This window comes from Carcharodon carcharias, chromosome 19 (genome assembly GCF_017639515.1).
Source record: "Carcharodon carcharias isolate sCarCar2 chromosome 19, sCarCar2.pri, whole genome shotgun sequence".
NCBI lineage: Eukaryota > Metazoa > Chordata > Chondrichthyes > Lamniformes > Lamnidae > Carcharodon > Carcharodon carcharias.
Genome location: NC_054485.1, coordinates 6776204 through 6788971, shown reverse-complemented (window position 1 = coordinate 6788971; position 12768 = coordinate 6776204). Strand labels below are relative to the sequence as shown.

At 43.1% G+C, this 12768-nt stretch overlaps 1 protein-coding gene across 8 annotated transcripts in view; it reads right to left on the bottom strand.

The window, feature by feature from the left end:
* LOC121291578 (polycomb protein SCMH1-like) overlaps positions 1 to 12768 on the bottom strand; it is a 260181-nt gene that overhangs the window by 154426 nt on the left and 92987 nt on the right. For all 8 annotated transcript variants that reach the window (XM_041212969.1, XM_041212970.1, XM_041212973.1 and 5 more), the window contains one exon: positions 9710 to 9780. In XM_041212969.1, coding sequence (XP_041068903.1) covers positions 9710 to 9780 — 71 coding nt within the window. The remainder of the gene's footprint in view (positions 1 to 9709; positions 9781 to 12768) is intronic.

Sequence of the window (12768 nt, the reverse complement as noted above, 5' to 3'; positions counted from 1 at the left end):
CAGCAGGGTACTTGGATCGGATCCTCGGGACAGCTCTATAAAGTGGGTGAGTATATTTATTTACCACCCGTAGTTAGTGCAGTAAGCCTACCCGAGAACGGTCCGGTCAAGTATCAAGGAATCAAGAAGAGGACTCAGGACAGGAGATAGGAAGCGCCAGGGGTAATAGGCGGAGCCGTGCAAGCGGGACTAGCGGGGCCAAAGCCGCGCAAGGAGGCCAGACCATTACCCAGTTGAGAGGAGGCGGAGCCGTGCTGGCGTGGTTAGGGTTTGAAACACAACCTTAGAGGAAACCGCGCAGGTAGGCCGGACCCCTGTTAAACCGCATATACATATACCTCAGATAACTAAGTTGTTAGGACCGTGCGGACTTATCGCGCAGAGATAGATGTAAAAATAGGAACAGAATGCCGTCAGGGAAACAAAATAGCGCTATGGAACTCGACTGGGGAACCGCGGACTCCATTACGAGGTTCATAGCAGAACAACAGTCAAAATTAATCACTAAAATTGCAGAAGGAGGGGGTGGAACCCACAGGGAACCCCCGGAGAACAAAAAAGGTGGTGGTTAGAGCAAAAAAAGATAAGGAAAAGAAAGGGATGATGGTTATTATCACACTATACCTACAGTTGTGTGGACAGGTTAATACTAAATTCCAGTCGACTAGAGAGAGAGAAACAAAGTCAGATCCAGGACAGATCAGAACAGTGGCAGCAGCAGCCTGCAGTGACCCTGATCAATAGGGGGAAAGCTCCGAGGGAGAAACCCATGATGGAGCTGAGGCAGTTCCACCCTCATATGAACCAAACGCCCCACTGAGCCCATTGAATCCCATGGCCCCTGTGGCAATAACCGTTAGGAAAAGTAAAGTCAGGAAAGGCGAATTGAAACCCGAAGGGAGAAAGGGGGGCTGAGGAATAGGGAGAGGATGGGGAGTTTGAGAGGGTTACGGAGAAAGTTAAGCACATACCATTCAGCCTGGGGGAGAAACAGGTTTTGTTTAAAGAACTGCTGACACTTAAAAACTCGGCATAGCAACCCAGATTTTTGGACCAAACTGCGGGAAATGCAGAAAGATTTCCATGCGATGCACCCCATTGATACCCACATACTGGCGAAGGCTAAATGCCCAGGGGATATTTGGGAAGATCACCCCTAGAGTTTGGGAGTGGAGACTGGGCGAAACCTGAGGACATTCCAGATCGGGTGGGAGTAGGCGACAGCCCAGCACAGGGAGTTTGAGAGGGCAGTCAAGGGAGCCTTGGGGGGAGGAAGCAACGAATTGGGGGTGTATAATGTCCCGTGAGGGATGAGGAGATTTTCCCGAAAATGTGGAAGGATGATTGGGACCCAAAAGGTCCGCTACTGAATTTTCTGTAACTTAAAAAAATGAATTGATCTAAGTTACAAGAGCTGCTTGTGCTGGAGAGAGAGAGAGAGAGAGAGACAGAGAGAAAAGGGGCATACCCCTAGGGGAGTTAATAAGCACTGAAAGGCAGTAGCAGGGGAAATGTGACCTTTTGTCAGTTTAATTGCCCCTATAGGTGGAGCCTTCAAGATCCCTTTATTTCCCCCACTGCTATTTGAAGTTTCGTTTAGAATGTGAGAGTTTCAAGTCGTTAAGTTAAGGATACAGGAATATAAATACATACCTGGAAATATATGTTTGTTTGTGTGCAAGGAAGTATTTGTGTATGAGCTTTAATGTGTTTTCTTCCGTAAATTGTTATTTGTGTGTGCAGTTCAGCACTTTAGGGTTGAAAGCCCCATGTTAGATTAAAGGAAAAGTATACTGAAACATTCCAAAGTTTTGAGTATAAGGTTTGAGTTGAGATTTCTGGCAAAAAGGGTGGTAATTTGAAGGTTTCATGAAGCTAGATAGGGTTAGATGAAGCAACCTTTGTACCACCCCCTTTGCAGACTGACATCACCAGCTCCCAAGCTGATTGGGATTGATACATACGAGTTACATTAACTCATACAAGTTAGTATTCTAAAATTCTGAGGGGAAAAATTACCTGAAGTTCAAGGGATTCTAGGAAAAGACATAAACACAAGGCCTAGGTGGTTCCAATGGATAAAAAAGGGGTTTCTTATGAAGAGATGAATTAAATATGAAAGGAAATCTGCATCCCAACAGCACTGTTATTTGAATTTGGGACAATCTTGAGGTGTAAAGCGCAGTGTAGTTTAGAAGGTAACTTTTGAATCACTAGGATGCCATCTAAGATAAAGAATGTGTCGATAAATATACGGGAATTATAACTTGGATACAAATCAATACACATAAGAAAGAGGTCGTTTTAATATTTATAGCGTATATTACATTTCTTACAAAGTTTAAAATTTGAGGTTAGGTTCGTGATAAAAGGAAATTTTCATTTTAAAAGGTTTGACAACAACTGGCACTAATTCAAATGCTGCAAGCTTTTGTATTTGTAAGTCTGTTCCCAAAATATGAAGCTGAGCTCAAGACCTTGACAAAGTTTGGCAGAAATCCAATTTCTGGCCGAGTTAATGAATCTGGGATAATGCAAAACAAAAGTCGGACATGATTTAGTGGGACAATAAGATGTTGTTTGAGAAGAAGATAAGGAAGCAAAACATGTCAATGCCTGGTTCATTCGTAAAATGTCAAATTTCTCCATCTGAATGATCATAGTCAGGAAAAAAAAACTTAGAGGTAAAACTATTGGGATCTGTGGTTCAGGAATTGAAATGTAAGGAGAAATAATACCTAACAACAATTTACCACAAGATGGATACAGGTAAAGGGAAAGCTGGAAAAAGGCTAAATAGATGTATTGCTGATTGTACTAATGTGCCTGTGAGCTACAAAGAATAAGGCCACAGGATTAACACTATGATGACAGACGATTAAGCAGCTCCCAGAGAGAACCACCACTGGAAGTGAAGATACTGAGCCATTGAAAGATAGGATAAGAAGGTGCATTGTACAGTTGTTTAAGGAATTGAGGTCTGACATGAGACAGCAGCAGGAGAGAGTAAACTGGAAGGAGAGGGGGTGCCTACCCAGATGGGTTCAGATCAGGGAACTCATTTCACAGGAAGAGTCAAGAAAGAATTGTTTTATTTAAATATAAACAGAAATTCCACATTCCCTACCAGCCACAGAGCTCGGGGATGGTGGGAAGGATGAACTGAACATTTAAAAAAAAACAATCACAAAAGCAATTCAAGAGACAGGGAATAGCCCAATATTTTAATGCACCTTAGAGCTACCCCAAGCAGAACCACCAGGTTCACCCCATTTGAAATAATGACAAGGAGAGGAATGCAGTTAACCGAGGGAATCATAATAGGAGTGGGAGATGTAGGACCAATAAAAGGAAGACAAAACAAAAACAGGATTACCTGGAAAAACTCAGCAGGTCTGGCAGCATCGGCGGAGAAGAAAAGAGTTGACGTTTCGAGTCCTCATGACCCTTCGACAGAACTTGAGTTCGAGTCCAAGAAAGAGTTGAAATATAAGCTGGTTTAAGGTGTGTGTGTGGGGGGCAGAGAGATAGAGAGACAGAGAGGTGGAGGGGGGGTGCGGTTGTAGGGACAAACAAGCAGTGATAGAAGCAGATCATCAAAAGATGTCAACGACAATAGTACAATAGAACACATAGGTGTTAAAGTTAAAGTTGGTGATATTATCTAAACGAATGTGCTAATTAAGAATGGATGGTAGGGCACTCAAGGTATAGCTCTAGTGGGGTTTTTTTTCTTTTTTTTATATAATGGAAATAGGTGGGAAAAGGAAAATCTTTATAATTTATTGGAAAAAAAAAGGAAGGGGGAAACAGAAAGGGGGTGGGGATGGGGGAGGGAGCTCACGACCTAAAGTTGTTGAATTCAATATTCAGTCCGGAAGGCTGTAAAGTGCCTAGTCGGAAGATGAGGTGTTGTTCCTCCAGTTTGCGTTGGGCTTCACTGGAACAATGCAGCAAGCCAAGGACAGACATGTGGGCAAGAGAGGATGCGAAACTACGTGAGGGAAATAAGTCAGCAATTGCATAAGTTAAGGAAGGAAGTCAAAGACCGACAGATGATTAAGGGTATAGAAATAGGCAAATCCAAAAAGCAACAATGGGCCATACGAGGTAATTATGACAGGTGATACATGCGCACTTGTAGATATGAGAAAGGGAAGTAAACGGAGGCATTACACACAGTTAAAGATACATGACAATTGCCCAAGCGGTAACCCAGAGGACGGGAGCCGATGTTAACATCTCCACAGATCTACGATCCTGGTCGTGGGCGTATCAGTACTGGCAACAAGGTCGGGGATCGCCACTGCTCATCCTGCACCCCAGTACAGCACGGAGAGTGCCGAATGCGACACGCAACGGGGAATGATCAATGTAACAGTAGGAGAACAAGTGCTTTCGAATTGTAGTAAGGGTTTGCTTCAGATCGGGTGTGGGAGGTCCGTCCAATAAAGAAAATTGGTACCACTACCCAGCCACCTACTTCCACAATCCCAGCAGAGATAATCGAAGTCCCTCAAACCACATCGACTGACCCACCTTGTCCAGGACTGACGAATGGTTTGGTACTGGTTAATCAGAAGTTTATATGATGATGTACACCATGAGCTGGTGCCCGTAGTCTTGAACATATCTGGTATTGCCCTGCCCCAGTGATGTCCAACACACACCCAAGCACTTCATACGGCTCTGACGAACCAGTTGATGTCTGAAGCGGTCCAGTTTGACGGTGGAATGCAATCAGACCCAGAGGGGGACCGAGACAAGCGCAGCCTGATAAATGAAGCTGCCACAGTATTCAATACAGGGACATCAACAGTTAATTCCATCGACCGAGCAACTGTAGATCAGAAGGTCCGTACCCTGGGCTTTAAGCTTAAGGAGATTTTAGGGTGGGGACAGGGGATCCAGGATATACAGTTAGATACGGACCAGGACGTGACACGGTTAATTCAAAGCCTGGCTACTCTTTGCGAAAGTCATGCGGGGACTATCAATAAATTAACTGGAATAGGGAAAAATATTTCAGACGAAGCGAGCAGAAATGACGTTTGCAGCCCCTATGGATCTTGGGCGTTGGAACAAGCCCGAGAGAATTTAAGACAGATTAATGAAGGGGTTCCTTTATGGGTAACTAATGAGCATTTATGTAATCTTTCACGACACAAGAATCATGACTTGACCAGTTTCCAGCTCAGAGGTTTAACACGCGTATATAGAATGAATGTTAAATGTATAGTGAATAGTAATATGCTAATAGGCATTATATTAATAATGCCTGTTATACCTATGTCAACACCCAGCAGGACATTATATAGAGTAGAAAATATTGGAGTTATATGGGAGGATTATTATATTAGGTATCATGTTATTCCACCATGTGCAGCAGACATAGAAGGGAATATAGTTAGCACCACATTAGAATATTGTAGAATAGAGGCCACCGCAGTAGTATGTGTACACCCAATATATGAGGCAGGTGAAGCTAAGTGGATTTAAAGCAGCAGCAAACTGTACAATGGAAACTACATGGGCTGCAAAAGAACCGACCCATGTTGCATATGCAGGGAATGGGAGATATTGTATCACCATGCGGCAGGAAAGAATCCAGTACAGGAACAACCAGATATGCCAGATCCACAATCATTCAGTGTGCCTACACCCACAGGCGCCAGCAAGGGTGGGGAAGATGGAACTGGTCAAAATATACAAGAGAGGAACAACTACTATTCAGGTCAAGGAAAGCGTGGAGGATAACTGACACAGTATTTGAACCAGTTCTCCTTTGAAATTCCCCTATTACCAGAGCATCTCACCACGATTCAGGGACAGGCTAAGCAAATATACAGAACTTAATGTACACTGCAACGACAGGTTAGAGCCTTAAAGACAGATATTGAACGAATAGATTCTTCCACATGGTGGGAGGACCTGTGGAACTGGGGCTCGAACGTACAGATACACTCCTGGATTCAGATTATCTCCCGTGCCCTAGTTATACTTCAGCTGATATTGATTATGTATCTAACATACTTGATTCATCGCACCCGGAAGTCACAAAAAAGGTGGTGTTGGGGGAGTTTTAGTAGATGGAGTAGGAATATGGTAAGCCAGAGGTTCAGATTAAAGGACCAGATGATACAGATGGTTGACCGGTATCCGTACCCTTTACATGCCAAAGCTGGATGACTGGCCAGCATCAATGGGTGGTGGTGCGTAAAGGGGATGGGTGGGGGGGAGTGGACACCACTGTAGTTGGCTACCTTGGGCTAAGCCAAGGGCCAAAAGGGGGGATTGTTAGGGGGAAATAAAGGAATACAGTAATGGTCAAGGGGCTTGACTTAAAATATCCCAGCATGCAAAACCACAATTGCTAAGCAGTTAACATTTAAAGTTCAGGCTGGGACAGAGAGAATGCTGAACCTTGCACATTCTCAGGGCTTGCAATCACCAGCAAGGTCCTGGGAGTTAGACTGGAGTCAGAAGGTGGCAATAATAGATTAAGTGTGCTCTTCGACAGATACAGGAAGGACAGATGGTCTCAGCCTAGATAGGAAGACAGGTCTCTGCCTGGGTGAAAGTGGGTTACCTTTGTACTAGAGACCTGTCTGTTTAATGTAAACCTATATGTTGACGTGATTGGAATCTGGAGGATGTTCTTGTATGTGACCAATAATGTATAAATATGGTGAACACTTGTAACTTAGCAGAGTACTGTCTCAAGCTGCATTGAGATGGTGCCCTCCTAGCAATTGCTCGAATAAACGATCGTGACCTGTACCCGAGTCTCCTGTGGTCCGTTCAGCAAAGACGCCACAACAAAGGCAAACTGGGAAGAGCAACAACTGCCAGACTTACCAGTGATGCTCATATCCCATGAATGGGTAAAAAAGTCACAACTGGAAGAGTGCAGAGGTCTTAGATGGTTGTACAGCTGGAGCAGGTTACAAAGATGGGGAGGGGTGAAGTCATGAGGGAATTTGAACTGATTCGATCCCTGGACCATGCTGAATTAACTCATTTCAAAACAGGCCAGTGTCTTTCATGTCCCCAGGGTAGAAGTAGGAAACTAAGTCACTGAGAGCTTCCTGTTTCTACATGTTGGTCCCTGAAAGAGAAATGTGTGTGATGGGCTGAATTGGGCTTGCCAACAATCCATGCCCAAGTTCACCCATAAAGAATGGCAAGATCACAGAGAACCCCCAACACCCATATCCCAGCATGAGGCAGCACCTGCAGGAAAGGAAAAGAACTGGGACAAATGCAAATACCAGTTTTGATACATAATTGGACTTGCCAACTCAATCGGACCCCAGAACAAGATCAAGAGGCTGAATGGCCTATTTCTGTTCCTTACATAAACCCTGAAAACTCAAGATCTATGGCAGACCCTGAAACCTTTCACACAATTTTTAATCTATTCAAAATATCTATTTTCAAACACAAGGTCACAATTTTAAAAACAGTATTATGATGATCCGCTGAACACAAACCCAGTAAATTAACACCTAACAACTTTCCCAGAATGAAAATGCCCTGTCAATGCAGAACGATTCCGAATAATAAGGAAGCAATATTCTGAATAGAAGTCACAATAGATTGGGTAAATAGATTAAGTTATATGCTAAAAAATAGATTCTTAATTATTACATGCTGGACCAGTACAAACACACATGTAAGTTCACTCATAAGGTTGTGTCGATGGTAAAAAACGAACTCTACAGGAACTTGAATAATGTATAAATCGCAAATGTGAAGCCGAAGATTTTGCAGCTCTCAACATTTCGCAACTAGTTATTTTTAGTTTGGTGATCTATACAGTCTACATTTCCCCTGTTATTGTTCCCAATCTAAACCAATTTTACACTCCCCCAACTCCTATTTTCCACCCATCAATTAAACCTCTCATTCATTTTATTAAAAAAAGTGACTTTTATTTATTAACTCGCACAATGTGGGCTTCACTGCAAACTAGCATTGGTTTCCATCCTGAATTGCCCTTGAGAAGGTGGTGGTGAGCTGCCTTCTTGAGTTACTGCGGTCTATGTGATGTAGGTACACCCACGGTGCTGTTGGGGAGGGAGTTTCAGGATTTTGACCAAGCAACAGTGAAGGAACGGTGATATATTTCCATGTCAGGATGGTGAGTGGCTTAGAGGGGAACTTGCAGGTTGTGGTGTTCCCATGTATTTGCTGCCTTAGTCATTTTAAGCGGCAAAGGTCAGAAGTTTGGAAAGTGCCATCAAAGAAGCTTTGACGAGTTACTGCAGTGCATCTTGTAGATGGTATACATTGCTGCCACTGTGCTTTTTAGCTCTGAAGAAGGGTCATACAGACTTGAAACGTTAACCCTGTTTCTCTCTCCACAGATGCTGTCAGACCTGCTGAGATTTTCCAGCATTTTCCGTTTTTATGCCAGTGTGCTATTGGTCAAAAGGAGGAATATTTAAGTTGGTAAATGGAGTGGCAATCAAGCGGGCTGCTTTGTCCTGGATTGTTTTGAGTTTGAGTATTACTGGACTCATCCAGGGAAGTAAGGAATATTTGATCACACTCCTGATTTGTGCTCTGTAGATGGTGGACCAACTTTGGGGAGGCATGTGGTGAGCAACTCACCACAGAATACCCAGATTCTGACCTGTTCTTGTAGCCACAGTATTTACATATCTGGTTAAGTTTTTGATCAATGATAACCCTCAGGAATATTAATGGCCAGAATTCGACGATTTGTGATTGAAAGTTAAGGGGAGTTGGTTAGCTCCTCTCTTGTTGGAGATGTCATTGTCTGGCACAAATGTTACTTGCCATTTATTGACCCAAGCCTGAATGCTGTCCAGATCTTATTGCATGCGGATATGGATTTTTTTCTCTTTATTCATTCATGGGATGTGGCCAGAACAGTATTTGTTGGCCATCCGCAATTGTCCTAGAACTGCGTGGCTTGGCAGGCCATTTCAGAGGGCATTTCAGAGTCAACCACATTGGTGTGTGTCTGCAGTCATATGTAATCCGAGCCAGGTAATGATGGCAGATTTCCTTGTCTAAAGGGCACTGGTGAACCAGATAGGCTTTTACAACAATCGACATGGTTTCATGGGTCATCATTACTTAGACTGTTTCATTATCTGAGGAGTTGTGAATGGTGCTGAACACTGTGCAACCATCAGTGAACATCCCACTTCTGACCTTATGATGGAGGGAAGGTCATTGTTGAAGCAGCTGAAGATGTTTGGGCTTAGCACCGCCTTGAAGAATTCCTGCCATGATGTCTTGGGGCTGGAATGATTGGCCTTCAGCAACCACAACTATCTTTCTTTGTGCTAGGGTATGACTCCAACCAGTGAGCCGTTTATCCCCCTGATTCCCATTGACTTCAATTTTATATTCATTTCTTATTAATGCCCAAAGTCTTTTGCCAAATCATGAACTATTTTGAATCACAGGGAGGAATTACATGATCTGGACAAGAATTAAAATCAAATAATGGATAAGCACTGTTCTGAAAAATAACTAAATAGCACATCATAGTCTCGTAGAGATATCTCTGATTACCAGACAGATATCGATTTTGGCCCGCTCCACTCATTTTCAAAATTAACATCATACATTGTTAGAGATAACATATGCCGATATCCCTGCGAATACCACAACCAACCTCAGCTCCATACAAATTATCACAGCACTAAAATGAAATAAAAGCCTATTTCACCTGCTTAAAGCAATGGGAAGGGGCAGCAACAGCACCTGTCTCCTTAAGGTATTTGTCCCAACTGAAATGACCTGAAAGCAGAAATAAAATGGTGAGTAAATTAAATTCAACAACAACAAAAAAGAAAAAAAAAATGGGAAGGAAACATCATTTTACTCTACAAGTTCCTAAATCTAGTCACAAACCCATAAATTCAGAAGTAGACTTTGTGCTTCCTTCAACATAATAAAGGTGAAAAACCAATTTGGAAAGTTTTAAGGGCCCCATTTGTTCCCGACTCCCCTGTCCCGGTGTACGCTCAACGTTTCCATGTACATAAAACACAGCAAGCTAAGTAGGCAGAATGCAAAGGCTGCAGTATAACTGCATTGGATCCCTAGCGTGAATCGTAGAATGGGCTGATATCAAACTGGGCTGATATCCTGACATGTCACTTGCACCTCAAAAAGTTTGAGGGGTACTGAAGCAGTTTAAAAAAAAACTGAAAAGGCGAGGAGAATTGAAAAGCACCCCCTCCCCGCTCCACCCAGCTCTGCACCCCCCCCCCCCCCACCCCAACCCCCAACCTCCCGGTGGAATTTACAGGATCGCCAAGATTTAAACATCCCAATGTGTCTGAAACAGGTGATGATTTCTGAATTGGATTTACTGACATTATCTGTTGCTTTAAACTTGCTTTTTTCCAATTACTTTCTGCAAGTCATTGTACCATCAGAAAAAAATGTAAAATGCAGCTAGCTTGTATGGAATTAAAATGTTTGCAGTTTTGTGATGTACCAAATGGCTTCTGATTCAGAACATTGAATGAAATTGTTGTGTCAATGCTGCAAACTGTTCAATATCGATATTGTTGCAGGGAATAAAACTCAATTAATATGCTGCTTCTAAAAATTTGTTCTAAAATACATGTTGCAGTAAAATGAAATACGCTCAATTTTAGTTGTGCCTGAACTACAGAAACAACTCGCATTTACAGACACAGAGCTACAGTCTATCTAGAAGGAAACACAAGCTTGTGACACCTCTGCATGAAGATGACACCTACCAGACTGAAAATCACACTAACATGAATTAAAGTTTAAAATTCTGGGCTATCATCCAGCTGGTTTAGATTTCCAACTTTGTGGCAAGCTGAAGATCATGATTAACTCGAAGATCAGCACGTGAAGTTACTGCTGACTGCCACTAATAAGACACGTTGCTTGTTCAACTTCTTCCTCAACTCAAGATTTCAAGTTTTATAAAACCACCGAGTCACCACCCTGCATTTCAGTGTGGTACCAAATCGGAATATTAAATTATTTGGTCATCAAAACTAGAGATAGTTCTGGACACTAATGTTTAGAATTTAACATTCTCATCTCAGTGTTCAAATTCTTCTATGGCCACACCACTCCCTATCGCTGTAGCCTCCTCCGGAGCTACAATCCTTCAGAACTCCATGTACCTCCAACTCTGACCTTTTGTGAACCCCACCCCCCCCACTTTCTTTTCTCCAGTCTGGCCTTTTCTTCAGTCACCTAGAACCCAAGTTCTGGAAAACCCACTGAACCTCATCTTCTCTCCTCTTCCTTTAAGATACCTGTTCAAACCTACCTCTTTTGCAATTTGCTGGATTTTACGCTCCCTTCCCCCAGCCGATTTAAAGGCAGAGGGGCACATAAAATCCAGTTTGTAGGGGGGGCAGGAGGATATTGCAGGAGAGGCATCAGGCAGCCCTCCCGCCCTTGGTCCTATTTAGGCCCTTAAACAGCCAATTAATGGCCAATTAAGGGCCTGATCCCATGGTCGCCAGTAATTTAGATGGGAAGCCCAGCAGCTTTACCTGCGCAGGCTGGTGTCGGGAAACCGGAACACGTTGGCAAGGTCCCAGTGAGATCCCCAATCCCGAACTTACCTGGGCTCCTCGGTGTGATGGGATCACCTGTAGCCCCAGCAGCAACTGCTGGCACTGCCAGCATTACAGAGCTGCCGGACATCCAGTTGGCCAGTAGCTCTCTCAGGCAGGGCTTCTTACCAAGACAGGGGTGGAAGTCTCGCCTTAAAGCAATTTTCACTGCTCCCAGCATTAAACTGCTGCAGGGCAGTCGTGGGGATCATGGGTGGGCACCCCTCAACTTTTTAGCCTGGGGCGGTGAGTGGGAGGAGGAGGAGTGGGGTTACGGCAACCCTAAAACCCAGCCCCAAGATTCTATACACTCCTCTGAATATCTCCTTCGGCTCATCGTCAATTCCTGCTTGATTTTTGTTTCTCTGCTACGATGCACTTTGGGACAATTTGCTGCATTAAAGTCCAAATTGTTGTATTGATGAACAATAACATTCCTTCTCACACCTAAACACAAAACAATTGGTATTCAGCACCTTACAACACTACACTGGTCGCGTCGATAAGTTTTGTTTTAAGTTTAGAGAGTAATCAAGTTTGCATGACTAATCAATTTTACCTGCTTATTTCATATGCATAAACATTGATGTTTATATGCATTTTGGGAACTAACCATTTCAATCTTAAACTACATTCAATTATTCAAAACCAGCTCTCCTAGCATAACAATCACATTAAAATCAGGAGGAATCAACGTCCTATGCTCAGGAGTAGGACCATGTTTAATACCCTTGGAGAAAAATACCTATACATTTTCTCAGACACCGGACATCTGGATCTTCAAATGTGCATCCTGCATGATAAATAAACTATAAATTCTTAGAGGGCTTGGCAGGGTCAATGCTGAGAGGGTGTTTCCTCTGTCTAGACAGTCTAGAGCTAGAGGTCAAAGTCTCAAAATAAGGGGTCGATTATTTAATACTGAAGTGAGGAGAAACTTCTTCACTCAAAGTTGTGAACCTTTAGAATTCTCTCCACTAAGAGAGTTTTGGATGTTCAGTTGTTGAGTACACTCAAGACCAAGATGGATAGAATTTTGGGTACTAAAGGAATCAGGAGATCTGGGGATAGGACAGGAAAATACTGTTGATGTAGAAGTTCATCCCACTAAGTTACTGAATGACACAGCAGGCTCAATGGGTTGAATAGCCTACTCCTACTTTCATAAGTG